The sequence below is a fragment of the Diplotaxodon limnothrissa genome, linkage group LG7 (genome assembly GCF_057381915.1).
Source record: "Diplotaxodon limnothrissa isolate DT_005_m linkage group LG7, D_limnothrissa_male_GT1.1, whole genome shotgun sequence".
In the NCBI taxonomy this organism is placed as follows: Eukaryota; Metazoa; Chordata; class Actinopteri; order Cichliformes; family Cichlidae; genus Diplotaxodon; species Diplotaxodon limnothrissa.
In genome coordinates this window covers 26,871,564-26,890,225 of record NC_140602.1, presented here as the reverse complement: position 1 = coordinate 26,890,225, position 18,662 = coordinate 26,871,564, and the positions used below count along the sequence as shown (strand labels likewise).

General features: G+C 43.2%; 1 protein-coding gene across 4 annotated transcripts; it reads right to left on the bottom strand.

The window, feature by feature from the left end:
* Positions 1 to 1,253: 1,253 nt before the first annotated feature.
* On the bottom strand, positions 1,254 to 17,263 carry klhl25 (kelch like family member 25). 4 transcript variants are annotated; one of them, XM_085359498.1, is made up of 13 exons: positions 17,086 to 17,263; positions 14,326 to 14,389; positions 10,233 to 10,452; positions 10,026 to 10,131; positions 8,499 to 8,744; positions 7,658 to 7,747; positions 7,331 to 7,494; positions 6,068 to 6,215; positions 5,316 to 5,512; positions 4,597 to 4,702; positions 3,907 to 4,050; positions 3,273 to 3,689; positions 1,254 to 1,270 (listed from the first exon to the last, which is right to left on the bottom strand). In XM_085359498.1, exons 3-12 carry the CDS (start codon positions 10,412 to 10,414, stop codon positions 3,303 to 3,305), a joined length of 1,770 nt encoding a protein of 589 aa, XP_085215624.1. In that variant the 5' UTR covers positions 10,415 to 10,452; positions 14,326 to 14,389; positions 17,086 to 17,263; the 3' UTR covers positions 1,254 to 1,270; positions 3,273 to 3,302. The 4 variants fall into 4 exon arrangements, with proteins under 4 accessions (XP_085215624.1, XP_085215625.1, XP_085215623.1 ...); XM_085359499.1 differs by lacking the exon at positions 1,254 to 1,270 and adding an exon at positions 15,733 to 15,816 and having other exon boundaries at positions 2,791 to 3,689; XM_085359497.1 differs by lacking the exon at positions 1,254 to 1,270 and having other exon boundaries at positions 2,791 to 3,689.
* Positions 17,264 to 18,662: the final 1,399 nt, after the last annotated feature.

Sequence of the window (18,662 nt, the reverse complement as noted above, 5' to 3'; positions counted from 1 at the left end):
TCCTCAGATTTCCCAGATTCACTGGTGCATGCTTCAGTCTTTCTTCTGAGATACAGTTTAATTCCAACTTGGGAAAACAAGCAAATGCAGCTCAGAAGGGTCCATCCAAGGTCTTCATGAACAGTTGTAGAGAGGACGAGTGCAAAGACGCTCCCGACATTAGTAAACACTGTACACTGACAGAGCCAGTACAACATAGCAACGGCGGTGCAACTGTGTGCGCCACAAACCGTGTTCATTCATTTGTTGTGTTAGTTTGAGCACGGGGAAACACTGTACACTGATCACTCATTCACACACTCACGCACACGAACTCACTGTTGAAGATTAAAAGTCTTTAGGTGCTACAGAGAAAATACAGAGCAGTGTTTGAATGGCACTGAGCGTGTCTGCAGGACATACTCAACAAGGCCGCTGTGCTTCTCAGATTTCAAACCACGGAAAACTTGCTCAGCTGCACACATTCATTCATAATGTAATCATGTCACGGGAAATACAGAGGACTGCAAATGCACTCTGAAATGTTAATCAACCAGGTGTCCATCAGAGCTGAATCCAAGCCCAAAAAGTAGATCTTTGATGCTTATTTTCTTGGTGCTGAGTAAATCGCTTTGACGTCACAGCTCTGTACAGTCTGCCACACAGGCTGCTTGCTGTGCAGTCATGTCCACATCCTCTGGTGACGAGCTGCACTGCTGCAGAGGTGAATAAATAGATCGTGTGTGGAGAGCTGCTAATGCTGTGACATCAACGAGGACTTTTAGAAAGTAGCATGAGTAATTCAACTTCATTTTAGCAAATGATTCTTTACCACCGGATAATTCAGGCTAAACTCGGCCTGCGCTGCACCTGTTTCTGTATGAACTGGAAAATCTCTTACGAAGAAAAAAAAAAAAAAAAAAAAAATGAACAAATAAAACCTAGCACTGCAAAAGCCAGAAACCTCCATCACATCATTGACTATTCAATACTGCAGTGAACATATTCTTTGCTTTCATTTCATTTTGCTGGACTTCTGAGGAAAATGACTTAAGTAAACATGGCAGCTCTTAGTTTGATTTCTTACTGGAATGGTTTGACTCATAAGACACTAAAGAAACACACGCACACACACAGTCTCTGTGTTTGTATGTCATCAGGAAGCACTGTAATTGTCTGTTCAGACCTGAGTGGTGCACTGTGGGGGTTTTTAACCACACCACTCACAATGTTTCAGAGTGTGTGACACGCTGCTTCGTCTTCAGAAAGCTTGGTCTCAGAGTTTCTCCTCCTGGAAGAAAAGAACAGAAATAAAACATGAAGGCAACAAAACTATTAACTTCATATTCAAGAAAACGTTAAAAAGTTGCCCATCAGTTTATGATTAGAGAAAAATATTCATCTGTGTGATGATATTTGCCACTACTGTGTTCTGCTGCTTTTAATGTGGTTCCATATATACACAGACATTGCTGATGCTATTATTATTATTATTATTATTATTATTATTATTATTGGAACTTCACCATCATTAACACCACCACCATAATGTTGTGTGGAGCCTGCTGGCTGGTGTCATTGTCATTCACAGCTGTTCAACGATTACACAGCATCATCTTAGATATATAACTGCTGTCATCACTCTTATTATGACCAGCAATGCAAACAATAATTTATTTAATAACAATCTAAATAAACTGCGCTTAGATTAACTCTCTACAACCCTGAGTGAAACAGTGCGACTGTAAACTGATGTGAGGGGCAGCGTCGACACCTGCAGGCAGAGAAGACAACAGCAGTGAGGCTGGAGCAGGACTGTGACCAAACTGCAGTGTGAACTGAAACATCACTCAGAGGCCTATACAGCCAACTGTATAAGTGATGGGTGGGAGATGGAGGGCAGATCAGTAGTGCTTTAATGGTCTGGGAAAAATCATGTGCCTCTAAACCTGAATAAGGCCAGGGAGATGGTGATCGAGGACCGCTATCCACTCCCCGTGTACGTCCCGAGAGGCTCAAGTGGAAAACTAACACAGAGGCTGGATACAAGAAAGGGATGAGCCGCCTCCGTTTCCTAACATCCTTCTACACGTGCAGCATAGTGTTGGCGATTTCCTGTCAGTGGGTTGTGGTGAGCACAGTGTCCTCTGCTGTGGTGTGCAGGGGCAGCAGCATCAGAGCTGGTGAAACCAACAAGTGATCAGGATAATAAATGATGAGGAAGGCTGGCTCTGTGTTGGCTGTTATGGACCACAAACAGGACACACATCACCTCTAACACGCTGAATCAGTGCGGCTGCTATAAGGACAGATACAGGAAATCATTTCTCCCACATAACTCTATTAAAAAAAATGGACACGATTTTAATCTGCAAATGTTTGTAATGTTTTGGTAACATTACATTTCCTGTTTACTTAGTTGATTTTTTAGCAATATTAGTACTGCCACCATTATACTCTGGCCTGTGGCGCTTCTTCGCTTTGCTCATGTATGAAAATTCACACATACGTGTTCATTTATCATAAATCTTTTTATCTTCATTACATAACTGTATTTAGTGAGAAAGCAAAACAGCTGCTCATAAACAGCAAAGAGATGAATAACAAAACACGTATTCATTGTATGACAAAATAGTCAGTTACTGTCACTTTGATCAGCACTTATTCACACATGACATCATCACATTCCTGTGATCCCCAATAACTGAAAAATGTATTTACAAAAACGTACACATAATGTACACACAACACTGCAGTTTTTCTTTGTTTTTGTTCTTTTTAAATATATGTAACCTGTAAGTATTTGCGCGTCATAAAGTTTCTTCCAGACTGATTCAAGGTTGGGGGAACATACATTGATGCACTACAGTCGTTATCATTGTTTTCTATCTAACGCTCACACACTGAGCTCTTGCCCAAGGATTTGGGCCCACTAGTGGCCAGTGCCAGTGAGGGAATAAATGAGGCTGGTATGGGCTTCCCAGGCTTGGTTGACCTCAAGGGTCTCCTGAGGTAGCAGATGGGTGTTGGAGGACTGGCCTGTGGCTTTGGCAGCTGCAGAAGCAAAACCTGGGAAGAGGGACTTTCAGCTAGCCTGAAGGCAATTCAGGCTAGCTGTGGGAGGACTAAGTAACATCTAGCGGTGAATAGTATGTTTATGACTGAAAAGCCCGAGTTGTGATAAAAACCACACACAGTGAAGAAGTTATGAAGTGTAACTTTGACGTTAACAAATGTGGATTGCTGTAACAATCAGTGACTTGTGTGGCATACTGAGACATTCCTCAACATACCTGGGATGAGTGTCTCCTGGTACCTCACAGTTAGGCAGGCAGGTGTTTCCATGTGCTGACAAAGGCAGTGGGGATCAGTGAATAAGGTACAGTGGTGATGGAGTTCCAACTATCTGACGTGGGATCGTAACAGTCCAGAGTTTTACACCGCTGCGTCCCAAAATAACCTCCAACCACATAAAGCTTATTTCCCGAGGCCACGGCATGGCAGCTCATCCGTTTGGACGTCATGTCGCCCACTCGAGTCCACTGACTGGCTTCACAGTCAAAGCGATAAGCAGAGGCAGCTGTGAATTCTGTGTCGCCGCCCATGATAAAGATCTGGCTTCCCAAGACAGCAGCTGCCGTGTAGCGCCAGGGCTGAGGGCACTCGGCCGCGATGTTCCAGCGGTTTCCTACGGGGTCGTAACACTGGACCTACAAAATAGCAAGCAGGGAATTATACAGCTACAGTGCTATCGCCGACAGCACAACACTCACACTAAATGTAGTATTGTTCTTTTACATCTTTATTACACAATTACTGAAACAAAGAACAATAACTGGTCTTTCAAAGAAAAGTATAATCAATAAAATTCATACAGTATTGGTAGAGATGCTTCAGAGAGGCAGGTAAGTAACAAAGAGCACCAACCTTGGAGGCTTTGTCTCTGTGTATGGTGGTCCCCCCAAAAACAAAGAGTTTGAGTTTGGCAGAGACCACAGCAGCGTTACTGACGCCATCTCTTAGTGGAGCCATCATGGTCCATTTGTTATTGAGAGGGTCATACCGCTCCACCTGGTGAAGACGTTTGATACACTTAACACTTTAGTTTCATGTCCCTGTAAAGTTTGATCACAAAACAGTAAAATGCAAACTGAGCTGCTGGTCAAGCATCAGCGAAATCTCTGCACATGGTAAAGCTGTTCTTCACTCTTCTTGACAGACAGTCTTTAAACTTGGCAGGAGTGTTACGGACGACCTGCTATACACCTAACCCTGCGCTCCACCCTGCCCAATAAAACATGTTTACATTGCCTATAAAGCTTTATTTTAAACACCTGTCGAGGTGCAATTTTCTCTCTGTCATTTATTATTATAATAATTTAACTATTCTGTAAGACTTTAACAGAGAATGCACTTTTGTGCAAAGTACCACTTTCTGTAACTTCCTGCCAGTTCAAAGTCAATGCATATACGCTTTTGTGGCTGGCTATGAAATTTACAGAACAAATAAACTGTAGATAAATATACGTAAATTGTCAAAAAAAAATTCTGCACTTGTCAGTTACAAATAAATAATTGTTTATTTCAGCTTTAGGTAGAAGTCATTGCTTTTCAGACCTGTTTCAGAGAGACAGATGGTGAAGCAGGGAAGACACCAGCTATGGCTGTATGCCCTCCAACAACATACAGACTGTTCTCCAGCTCAGCTGAACCATGGCCAAACCTGTGGAAGGGAAGCAGCATGTTGTGTGAACTTCTGTCAGTGATGGGTTTGCGATGGTGCACTTTGTAATGCAATCCACTATATGGCTAAAGTAAGTTTAAACACTTTTCTATACACAACGTCTATCCACACAAACTATACTTCTACCAGTGGCACTTGAACTAATCTCAGTTGCATCCAAAACTCATTTTGTCCTGGAGCTCCTTAGAAAGCCTTGGCATTTGCCACAGTTCATGACATATCTGCCATGTTTACAATCATGCTAACACTTCTTAATCCTTTCAAACATAATAGGGTGAAGCGAATGAAACGTAGTCTGAAGCACAGATTCACAAAGATAAACGTTGCAGCAGGAAAAATTGCCTTCTAAGCGATTTCTGGTTCAGTGGCAAGAGCAACGTCTGTTTTGTGATAATTTCTTATTGTTAAACAATTGCCAAGTACAATATATAGAACTCTAGAATCTCACTTTGCTTTGGGCAACACATTTAGACCAATAAATGTCCATTTACACTGCAAATTTAACTGCAAAACTACCCTAGAAATTGGACAGTACTACTACATTGCCGTTTGCGCTGATCCAGCATTTCCTATAAAGCAACAAACAGCATACCTGGCTATTAGCATGGGTGCTCCTTTAGACCACTCTTCATGGACAGTGTCATAGATCCAGACGTCTTTAGACACTCCATTCTCTGATCCTCGACCTCCTGTCACATAAACCTTACAACCAATGGCGCAGGCACTGAACTCCTTTCTAGGGCTGGGAAGGTCTGCCTTTGGTATGATCTCCTTGGCTTTATGATCAACCTATAGATTTGACATAAATATGTGAACATCAGAAGTGGCCCAGTTGTTGCAGTCAACATAAAATGAGACAGAGGATGAGAAATACATAAAGATGAACTGGTGAATTAAATAAAGCGGAGTTAAAATTCACTCTGAATTTGTTTCCATGTTCACAAAGGACACGAAGACGGGGTTATGTCGATGTATTATGAGGTTAATCCTCATAACTCACCAATCAATGGAATTTTTATGTCATTTCCCCACTGATATATTAAATTAGTATTAGTCATTGTGCTGAGATTAAACTCAATCAGCAAGGAGAGTTTTGGTTGTGAAAACCCGACTGTGTCGGGGTTGAGATGGAGAAGATCACAGCAGAGACAGGAGAGATGTTTTACACAGGAGAACAATTAAATACTGGAGGAATTAGTAGATCTATAGGTGTAAGCTTAAAATGAAAGAGCCGTTAAATGTCATGTTAATAACATAGCAGTTCAACTCACATCAGCCTGAGAGAAGTGACACTGACAGTGCATTACATGAAATCACACCACACAAGCAGAAAGGTCCTTTTACCTGATATATCTTGTCACACATGAAGGTTTGGCCTCCGAGTATAAGTAGCGTATGTCCTGCCTTGCGTGGTCGGGCACAAGGACTCGTCACTACTCCATCATTCTGAAGGATTTTCTTCTTACACTGCATTGCCTCTTCTACTATGGACCTGCAGGACAGTCAGCACATCAGCTGATCCTTACTGAAAGCGTGGAGAGTCTGTCAAAACCACAGCTGCTAGCGGATTTCTGTTTAAATTCACACTCCTATAATTTCTCAAGAATATGTTAATAATATTTGAAAAATATAAATAGTAACAATAACAAAAAAAGATAACACAAAAGGAAACTGAACTGATACACAGATACATGGGAATCTATATCCAAGCAAGTCTTGTCATGGAGTCCGACATGATCTGCTCTGTGGTTTCATGTAAGTGATACTGAAATGTTTTGTTTTTGCTTGATCGATGTAGAAGCCTGTATGCAGACAGGTTGTGATACCTGGAATCACCCTGCAGGACATCCGTTTCATGCTCTGCATCAGAACTATATTAAACTGTATCGCCCCATCAAATACAGTTTGAATGAATAGCTAAATAAAAGCAGGAATCGGTGACATTCTTGGTTCATTCTAAGGTAGAGTATTTGCTGTCACTTTTGAGAAACACCATTTTTGATTGAAGCTGGGTTCAGCTGGTCCATGGCACCAGCTCACAGGGTGTCACAGATCTGTGATGATCGAGTCACAGTCACAGCGAGGCTGCTCGGGCTCAGCTGTGTAATACCTTTCAAAAAAGATTTTGGCTTGGACTTGAAGACATTTCAGAAAATTTGTATTCAAGTGATGGAAAAGTAATATCATTTTAAAACTGTGCACGAACCCGGTTTTAAGATTGGGCTTCAAACTCTGTTTCTGATAGAGCCAACGATTAGGGCAGGATCAACGGACCCTGGGAAGATGCTTTAGCTACACTGCTGAGGGACTCCCCATGATGTACTCTACCTCCTTTCACTCCTTTCCTCTACTCACTTGTGTGTATATGCCACTATTGCATTAATTGTTATTAACCATCGTCTTCTCTCTTCCATTCATTTTTTGTGGTCGGCTCCTCTTTTACATCTTTATTACCTTTTAAGCCTAAGAAACTTCTTGGCCTGTAACACTTTTCACTCAATCAGACCCACCGAATATGAAAAGCTAGTATTGAATGCGAAAGCTTAAATGTGAGATGAAACAAAGAGAAGACACAAAGTTTACATGGTCTTGGTCTTATGAGCCTACCTGCTCCTCTTGTCAGCCATAATCAGCTCCTCACAGGCTACAGCCTCCAGCAGACACTCCGAGGGCAGCAGAGCCAACCTTATGCCTGTCAGCAGCTCTGGCAAATGAAGACGCCGACCCTCCAAGTCGTATCGAACCCACCGCATCACAGAGTTAAACACAACCTGCCATGAGTCGAATTACCAGCCAACATCAATTTATGGCTTCCAACACTGTACGAGGAGCATTCTGTGGTTTGGTTGAAAAATCACTTCCAAACACAAATCAGTACGCTCTGAAAAAACACGCCACAGACACAGGAGAGTCCCCGCGAGTGACGACACTCACCTGTTCATCTTCTATCTCCAGCTCGTCACTCAGAATCAGCTCCAGCAGCTGGTCTTTGGACAGACTGTAGAAATCCTCAGACTCTCTCACCTGAAAGCACAAATACTTATGTTATATGCAACATACACACTCTCTCACACAAACACACACTTTATTCAAAAAAGGAAAGTTTCCTTTTTTGAATAAAGTAAAACCTTTTAAGCCTTCGTTTCCATTTTGATCATTCTGGTTTATAGTGCATGAAAACCACAAATCCTCCATCTCTGTCGTGGTCTCCGTGCCTGCCCGGCCGGCCCCACGAGGCTTCATGTGTTGTTTGGTTTTCTCTCTCCCTCTCTGCCTGGGCGGAGCTCACTGTGGGCTCCGCCCTTGGCCCACACACCTGACAACAATCAGCTGTCATCACCTAGGAGCAATATTTGAGGCTGGAACACAGATCCTCTCGTCGCTGGATGATTGTACGTTAGTGATTCTCCCAGCTCCTGTGAACCTGTGCTTTGTGAGTGACTTCCCTTTCTTCTGCTACAGAGACTTTCCTCCCTGCCGTGTGAATGTGTGAGTTTGGGCAAGAAGACGTGAGCGAGTGTGAGAGAGCTTCCCCGTGATTCCCTGGAGTTTGGATTTCCCTTCACTGTATACATCGTGCACTAGTGCTGTAAATAAACTGCTTTTGGAGACGTTTAACCGCTCTGCGCTTGAGTTCCTACTACCTGATTGTGTCAATCTCAGATTATTAAAATATTCCACAGGATCAATCCCCCCACAAATCTGAAACATATGTTCATTTGTTCACTCAGTATTTTTTAATAAACTTAGAGAAAACAAGAATAGTCATCTTTACCGTCTCATAGTGCACCAGACACATCCTCCACGACAGCTCGTACAGTCTTTTACACTGATGAGCATCTGATAACAGCATCATTCCCAAGCAGTTGGACGCGTGCAGGTTTTTTTCTAAGAACTCTGCTGCTGCATCCCGAATATCGTGGAACTGCAGCATGTCGCCAGCCTCCAACAACGACTCTGCGTTCTCCTCATTTATGATCACTCGGGAAGAGTAGGCAAAGTCCAACAGAAGCTCCAGGACCTAGCCAAGTAGGCCATTGGAAAATTAGCCATGCACATTACAGGACATATAACAGCGTGATACACTGCCTAAGACCAAAACACACTAAACGTGGGCACGTGTACTGGTGAATTTTAAGAGATCAAAGAATGGAAGAAAAGAGGAAGCAGGCAGTTTGTATTGTGGCTGTTTGCATATGTGTGCTATACATGCAGCATTTAATGCGAGCCTGCAACCTCAGCCAGGTCTCCATTGGAAAAGACACTTTGATCCTAGTTAGAAATCTTCCTAAACTAAATCCTAATAAATTGGAGTAACAATAATTTTTCAGTGTCACCTGAGCCAAATCAAATTACAAGGACAATCTGAAGCCATTACCTAAACAGTATGACAGCAGATACCTGACAGCTGAAGGACATGCCTCCCATTCCACTTTTAGAAACTAAAAACAAGTAAACCTGCAGTCTGAGAGCAAAGCTCTGCTGGGATATCAGGATACTATAAGGTCTGTGACACATGATGAACCCCGATCACTTCCTCTTGCAAAATTTGTTTGCAAGAGAAAGAAATTTAATGTGAATTCTGGACTTGAGGAGCCAGTGAAGACCAGCTAATATGGGAGACAGACGATCCCTCCTTCTCATCCCCGCGCCACTAAAAGCTTTCAGAGCAGCCCAGTAGTAAGGAATGAGCCAGTCCACAGTGAGGTGGCAGAGGAGGTTATGAGATCCCTCATGATTCTGACCATATTGTGCAGATGAAAGCCTGCTGTCCTTCTGATTTCTTTAATGTGAGAGAAAAAGGACCTGCTATGAAGTGGTTCAACCCTCTCTGTCCTCAACTCTTTACATGTATATTTCTTTACACTTATATTTCCTGTCCTCTGAAGATTAAACTTTAAGGCATACAAAATTAAATAGCATCAGACTTCAGGTTCATTTTATTGGATGCAGCTCAGGAGGTAGGGCAAGTTATCTACTAAGTGGGAAGTTGGTGGCTCGATCCCTGGCTCCTCCAGTCTGTGTGCTAAATATCCTTGGGCATGGTACTAACCCCAAGTTGCTCTCAGATGCATCCATCACAGTATGAATGTGGGTGAATGTTAGATAGAAAGCACTTGTGCAGGAAAAGCAGAGAAAAATAGTGTTTGTGTGAATGAGGCAAGTGCTTTGAGTGCTGAGGTAGAGCTATATAAGATTATATATATATAGATATGTTTGTTTTTTTAATGAAAAGAACTGAAAACAAGGAGCCACCAGAACATGCTAACCTGACTGTTCAAAGAGAAATTCAGAGTAGTACCTCGGGGTGTATACTGTCTCTGAAATTGACGTCAGTGTCCAGGCTTTCTCGCAGCCCTCCGCTAAACATGGCTTCAAAGTAACGACTACATGCTGCCAGGACAGCCCTGCAGAACACGAAAGCAGATGAGCCAGAGTGAAAGTCACAAGTTAGAAAACAAACAAACAAAAGGGGTCATCGAAAAAGACACTGCCAGCGTGAGTTTACCTGTGGCATGGGAAAGAGCGATCGCCGGCCCACAGAGTGACATCAGTAAACATGCATTGTTTTCTCATGGTGTTCAAATGAGTCAGGACACTGTCGGGATGTGAAGGCTTGTGGAACAATGAGATGTTCATGGAACCTGTGCTAGTGCGGGATTTCCGATTCTCGTGAACAGTCACCGACATGGCAGCTTTGCTTGGTACCTACAGCACTCTCTCCTATACTGCAATAAAAACAGGGGGAGACAAAGGAAAATACTGTCACACTGTAGACACAGCTGGGATTAGCAGTATAGATGCGTGTATGCAAGTGGTCACAGTTCTGTGCACAATACACAAGAACTAAAGATCTAACCATAACATCACATTTCTTACAACACTGTTCACATAATGGTACACTGTACTGCCAAAGTATTCACTCACCCATCCAACTTTCAATCGCTTTCAGGGCCACAGACTATTTCTACAAACATTTGTGAAAGAATGGCTCACGCTCAGGGAATTCCAGCGTGGTACCGTGATAGGATGCCACCTGTGCAACAAGTCCAGTCATGAAATTTCCTTGCTACTAAATACTCCACAGTCAGCTGTTAGTGGTGTTATAACAAAGCAAGGTCCATAAAGACATGAGTTTGATGTGGAAGAACTTGACTGGCCTGCACAGAGCCCTGACCTCAACAACAGAACAGCTTTGGGATGAATTAGGGTGGAGACTGTGAGCCAGACCTTCTCGTCCTCATCAGTAGCTCACAAAGGTGTTTCTGGTAGAATAGTCAAATATTCCCATAAACACAGTGCAAAGCTGTGAGGCTTCCCAGAAGAGTGGGAGCTGTTATAGCTGCAGAGGGTGGGCCGCCATCATGTTAAACCCTGTGGATTAAGAATGGGATGTGACTCAAGTTCATATGCGTGTGAAGGCAGACAAACAAATACCTTTGGCAACACAGTGTATCTGTGCCCTGAATGAGTTCCTCTGAGTGCACTCCAGGATCCCAGAGCGTTGAGGAAATGTTCCAAACTGTCTCTTAAGTTTGAAAGGATAGGCTCATGGGACCAGTATGGGGAACTATTAAAACATGTTTAATAAAATGCACTTATACACAAGTGACAGCTGCAGATGAGCAGCACTCTGAGATATCTGGAAAGTAACAAAACATGTTGAGGTGTGTTCTTTGACAGACAAACAGAGTGCTCCTAGACTGGCTTGATTTTTTTTCATTTTTATTTATTTCTTATATGGGCCATGTACAAAATGCATTAATAGAATAAAGAACACACACACACACACACACACACACACACACACCAACTGGTTTAGGCCCCACAATATTTTCAGGGACGGGCCTTTAAGGTGTTGCAGATAAATACAACAAAATAAAACCAGTAGAAGAAGAAGATTTATTCATAACACACGGGAAAAGACCCAGGGAAAGAAAGGTAACAATAAAAACCGATAGAAACCATAAATTTCCCACCCGAGCCTCAACTCTTGCGGCCCGGTACCAAACGCCTCACGGACCGGTACCAGTCCATTGCCCGGGGGTTGGGGACCGCTGTCCTAGAGTGAGGCACGAATGTGACGTGACAATGGTCAAAGTGAACAGTGAAAGCACAAACTGCATTGTCTTTTTCGCCTTTGGGCAACACATTTTAGATTGTGGAGGTCACTCCTCCTTAGGGATGGTGTTAGCCATCCCCGTCAGCCAATCCAGAGGCACTGCACCACATCACATCAGTATTTCAACATCCAGGGCCTTAATTAATCTCAGGACAAACCTCCTCCACCCTGGAGACCCGGCTAACAAGGAGCTGTTAAACTACTACCAACTAATACATAACGGGCGAGTTATCCACTTCATCAGTCACCTGATGATTTGCCAGAGCTGCTTTTGAGGGATTCTGTTCTGTTGGAGGTGGGAATAGAAGATCCTCTGTCAGATATTTCCAGCACTTCCTCATTATACATTATGCCTGTCCAGTATCCTCCTCAACCACCTGCTCCAACTCACTGACAGCTCAGCTCCTCTCTTCACCCGATTACAAAACTGGACCTGCAACCTATAGTGTCCTGGTGCCATGTACACTTATATTCTCTCCCTCCTTCAGGTCACACTGTTGTAGCCCACATTAGTGTCTCACAGTAGAGCAATGGACATGACACCCTGGGTTACTCTAAACACCTAATGAAGTAAGACTCAATAAATAGAACACAATATTTCCTCTCAATTTCACTGCAGACTGATAAACAACCAAGCGCTAAAGATGGTCTTATTACAGTGGTGCTGTGTTAGCCAGTCACAGGAAAATAGGTAGACAGCCCAGACTGGAAGGAATGCTGGGTCAGCATCCCCATTGCTGCTTGTGTGTGTGCGTGTGTGTCTACATTTGCTGACACAGAGTTTTAGAGTAAAGTCATACCCCTTCAGTGACAGGGTGTGTGCATGCAGACTTGACCAGTGTGTGCTGTGAATGAACAAAGGATGGAAATGCTAGCACATTCAAACAAAGCATGTTGTGGACAACACAGCAGCGCAGCACAGCTCTCTCACACACACGTGAGCTTCTGTGTTGTCATCTCTCCCTTTGGGAGGGCCGCAGTAATTAGGGCCGTTTCTGACACACCTTCCAAGGGGATGATGGCAGATTCTGACTTGGTTTTAGGATTTGAGGTTACAAGATTTTTTTCTGACTCAGAGCGGGGCTTTGAGAGATGATTATACATTTAGCTGTCATCAGTCAACATACAGTAAAGGCAATTCATCTTTGTTACCCTATATGGCACACTTAGCTGTATTTTTTTGTGGTTTCTGATTATTCCACTGATAAAGTTTTTAAAGAATCCCTGTTATACGAAGGAATATTAGGGCCATAATAAGAAAAAATATATATTATTGTTACTTTCAAGATTAAACCTAAAGTAATATTTGAGAACAAAGTTGAAATATGGAGATTACAGTCGTTTCAAACGTGCTCGAGGCTGTAAGCATCTGTATCGTTGCATCTGTCCAATGCAGCCATTTCATTTTGGACAAATCCGACCAACTCCTCCACGTTTGTGTGGTTTTTTTTTTTCCACCTTCTGACCAGATGCAGCTTTCTGCACCTTCTCGTCCTTATACGCATCACCACGCTGTGTTTATGTGCTAAAACAGAAATAAGTTCAGATCAAGTTCAAGTTGCTCATGCTTATAGCTTCATGCAGTAGGGAAGGTGTATGTTGTAGACTAAGACACAAGAAGATATCTATTCAAGCTGTCTCACTAACTTATCTACACAGGGTGTTTTCTGTGGCAGATGTTTGACTCAAAACAACTTTAATCTCAACATTTTGTCTTTATTCTAAGAATAAACACTATTTTTTTTCTTAATACGGCCCTAATACTGCATTGTACTATCAACAACAGGATTAACAGGTAGATATTTTCTTTGGCGTTGTTTAATTCAAAGCAGTAAAATACCGTAGTTAGAGCTGAGGCTTCAGCGGTGGTGATAATAATGATTATGTTGATCAGTACTGAGATTAGTTATTGGATCAGGATTGTTTTTGATCTTAGTGAGGTAAAAGGACACTGCTGCCTTCCTGTTAACTTACAAATCCTTGCATAAAAATTAACTGGTCCTCTTTATTCACCCAAATTCAGTGCATCTCTTAGAAGGCTTCTTTCACTCCATGCCATCTGCACCTGCATGATGGATGTAAATCTTTATCCGAGCTCATGTTTGGTGAGTCACCTTAGCAACCACTGCATTGTTTGGCTTTCATCATACTGCATTTTGTGACGCTCTGCTGTGCAGAGCTCGTGGTCTTCTGCTGTGGCAGACATGAGACTTTTGTTTGACAGTCTGTGATATAGAGCACCTCACTGCAGTCAGGTGCACTCAGGTAACCTCAGGCTCCGCAGTGCAGGAAAGCGCTGTGACTGACACATAAAGCTGTGTTCTGCTGGCAGAGCGTGCATAGCCAACACCCCTCGATCACATTCATTAATTATTTGAACATAAAAATCATGATTGAAATTACAATTTTATCAACTTTGCAGCCTGAGATAATGGTTAGAAGGAAGAATGTATTAAAACAAAAATGAATGTGCACTCACCAACTGCCTAGGGATCTGCCAGAGTAATGCAAGCTTGGCGGCCTGCTCAGCCCGAGTCAACCACCTGTCGAGGAAGGGAGGGAGGGGTTAACTGATTGTTTGTCGACGCCACTCTTACCTTAATCACCAGTTTCAAACATATACACAATGAGCCACAGTACTTGTGCAACATTATCAACTATAAATCCTTTTTGATAGTACATTTGGTGATACATATATATTGCAATCGGAGGGAAGGAGTTTTCTTAACAAAGCAGCTATATGTTAATATTACATTAACACTTAGAGGACTCAGTTATGGAAACTCAGAGTTTATTAAACAGAACAAGCAATTCTTGGACCATAATCTTCTGTAAATGACTGAACCATGGGGGGCTGCTGTGGTTGTTCTTTTCTGTTCAACTTTTCACCCCATCTTTACTTGACCTTCACCAGAGGAGGCAGGGCGCTCGCTCTATGTCCATCTTTGAGAGATGAGGGAGAGCAAAATATACGTACAGTGTGATTGGTTCTCATCTTCTTAAGTGGTGTACCAGAAAAAGAACGATGCACTAGCTGTAGAGCAGCTGCAGCCAACTGTTAATGCATTTCAGACAATAGGTGGAGGTCCCGCTACTGCACGCTCATTAAAAACAGATGCATGCTGGTATTTACGTGTTACTGCTGGTACATGAAGCAGTGGTGAGAGTATGTTTGGGCAGATGGATCCTTACAGTGTGAAGTGCAGTTTTTATAAGTGCAGAAGGTTTTTGCAGGGGCTCCAGCGTGGATGGGTGAAAGGGTTTTTGTGCACAGGCGCAGTGTGCTGAATGTGGGTCGGTGTGTCCAGATTAGCTGAGTTTCTTGGACACATAAAGGCAGTATTGAATCCAGGCAACAGCATGTGTGCCCAACAGAAGGCTCATACCAACTCCACATTCAAACAGCTCACCACACACACACACACACACACACACACACACACACACACACACACACACACACACGCTGTTACACACACACACAGTGTTACAGCACGCACACATGTATCGTTCACCAGTGGAATATCAACACAGAGGCTGAATAGATGGAGTGCTTTAAAGAGAGCAGCAGTCAGTAGGCCTGAGCTTGTTTACCCATAACTAACATAGCTGAATCTGTTGCCCTGAGCCACTCTGTGTGTCTGTCTGATTGAGCAAGTGATTCACTAACAAGTAGCCCTCTCCTGGGGGCCGGGTCCATGTTATTTCTAGGTTATTAAAATTCCCATTTACCCACCTGGACAGCTAAGTAAAAAGCACACATCCATGCCTGCTATGAGTTAAGACAATCAAAGGTTTCCTTCTGTACTGCAGCCAAGCTTGGCTTTGTTAGTAACTCTGTGTGTTAAATGGCTTTGACATAAGCACAACCTATTAAACAACTTACCAAAAACTTCGATGTGCTTAGTGAGTAAATACTGACTGACATCCACATCAGCATGGCCCACCCAGAACTTTTATGTGCAAGAAACTGAAGAAGAAATTAGAAGCCAAAGGTTTCCAAAAGTTTTTCTTAGAACAAAAAGGAAGTAATTACGTCTCAGATGATTTAGAGACAAAGGATAAAAGGGAGAGAGCTGGTCAGCTGTAAGACACAAGCTACAAACTCTGAGAAAAAGAAACTCTTTAGGTCAAATTTATTGAACTTTACGTTTTTTAAATATCCAAATAATTTTCTAGAAAATCAATTGTGAGGTGAGGAACCATTCCTTCTCTCCTTTCAGCTCCTCCATCTTTCCCCTCCCTACCTACTATCCTCTGTCACAACAACCCTCTGCACATCCTCCTCCACTAAATCCACGAACCACCTCTGAGGTCTTCCTCTTGCCTGGCAGCTCCATCTTCATCATCCTCTGTCTAATAGATCTACTCTCCCTCGCCTCTGTCTCAAACTGTCTCTAAGGTCAGAGAGACAAATACAACGTTTCAGAGTTCAAAGTGTTGTCTGATACAGCCGCTTAACTCTCACAGGCTAATCAATAAAAACAGATCACATATCACAAATTATACCGATCAAATACATGAAACATAAACCAAGTCTTCACATGCGCACTCACATCTTTCATGCTGACTCTGTTTGCTGACCCTGGTGCCTGACATGGACCTGCTAACATTAAAGATGTGTGCAGCTCAGCCTGCTTCAATCATTTATCACAAGTTAAATAATTGAGCAACAGTGTTGCATAATCGGAGAATAGTTACAAAAGACAAACGTGGTCCTGAGAGAGTGTGGCAGAGCTGCTGTAGCTTCCGAGAAACAAAGAGCTCCCTGACAGAAGACGAAAACTTTCACTTTAGTCCAGCAGGATCTGAGGCCACGGAGTTAGTTAGCCGTCAGTGAACATGCCCCCAGTGGGCCACCAGCTCCAGGCTGTGGATGTGCTTAGGCCGGTTCCTGCCTGTGGGGCAGCCGAACATGCACTTCCATAGACCTGTCCGGAATTTCAAATGTGAAAAATCGCGTTCCGCTGGAATGGCACTGGACCAAATGGCTTCCATTTAGCTTTGCTATGCACCAACTTGGGTGCTGTTGAGAACCTTTGCGAGCAGCCTACACTTGTCTTAAAGCTTGTCGTTCACATGACACAGACACTTCGAGTCCGTACGAATTCGCAAGCTGACCGTACACAGCTCTGCCGCTGAAGCACTGACGCTAATGTGAGAACAATAACTGACAAAGCTCCACTCACTCCACGGTCTGGCTCCCACAGCAGTGCCAGAGGGAAGCTCTGCTACTCACGTTCACGTCAGCTGCAGGTTAAATCCACGCAGTGTAAAGTTTCATGTCTCCGCTCACGAACAAACATCACACTCCCTTCACAGCAGCTCAACTACCTCTCCCTGTTCTCCTTCTTCTTCGGTAGCTTGGCCCGATGCCTGTCTCACTGGCTGTGGAAGAAAGCCTTCACACTGCAGCGGAACCAACAACCAATGACTTTGGACTGACTCGTTGCTGGCGTTACTAACACCAATCCCCAGCCTCGAGATAAACTCTCAGCCAATAACATTGCACACGGCGAGATTTTAGAAGCGGCGTCTATCGTGACTGGCAGCTACTTAGGCCAATCATCGTCGACGTCGTTGTACGAACCACACAGCTAGCCCCAATGAAATCCCCCGAGGAGCAATCATACACAAAGAGAGGCGGCTTTAAACACGGTAGCACAACAACTGCTTGTCGACACTACTCTGATTTTAAAACAATCCCCTGGCTTTAAATCACAGCCACACAGTAGAAACAGACATGACTAATCTGGTGATTTAGCGCAGAGAGTAAATATTGTCATTCCAGTTAACAGTTTCATAACTGCGTGCACTGCCAGGGCTTCCCATTAGAGCCGGGAAACTTTAAACTGGATTCATTTTAACATTAGAGCCTCATGTCTCACAGCCCATTAGAGGAGACGCAGTGTGCCAGTGGTGTCAGTAACAAGTTGCACACAGAAAACATAGTCCCTCGGCTGAGAATCCATCAGACTGAATACAAGCATCAGCGAAAACATGGTGCTCTGAGCCCACTTTAAACGGAAACATCACCTGCTGCTCACGGTGTGATGTGTGTTACTCTCTCAGCTGCAGAGTCGCTGCTGTTTATGGTTTGAGAGTAAAGATTAAATATAAAAGCGGAATTTTAACTTTGTATAAATTAGATGTCAGGTCAGAAAATTTGTGTAGGTGTCATGTTTTAGGGTCACAAACAATTTTGCGCTCAAAAATCGAATTATTTATTATAGATGGTCATCAGGGAAATCCAGAGACATTAGACGATTAAAAAAACAACAACTTTAGATCCCCCGTAGAGTTCACACACAGAGGTCGGAGGGATCTTCCAGGGATCATGATGCTACTTTCTGGAGACCTGATTGGTCAGTAGATTTCATACCTGTTTATCTCTAATCTGGATCTTAACCTGCTCCGGAGCAAGTTACCTTCACAGCAGCAACGTTACCATGGCGATGTAGCCCCGGAAGAAGTGAATCACCTTCATAGTATAGAAGCCCAGGGTAACCCTGAAGCTGTCTGGATAAGGCCTCAGGTCAGCTGTGTTTTGGTTTTTTTAAACCTCATGTTTCCTTCTTCTCTCCCTGGTTCAACGCTTGGTCTTTGAAAAGCAAATGTTTCTGTTAATTATGCAACGCTCAGTTTCACTTTGACATAGACAGTTTAAAGATTTGCAACCAAACATTGTGAAAGACATGGCCTTACACTGACTACCCCATGCTCCAATTTAGAAAACAGATGGGCATTGTGGCTCTGGAAAGTGAAGATGACACATTAACGGCTGCAGCAGCTGACTCTCTGCTTGCAAAAAGATCA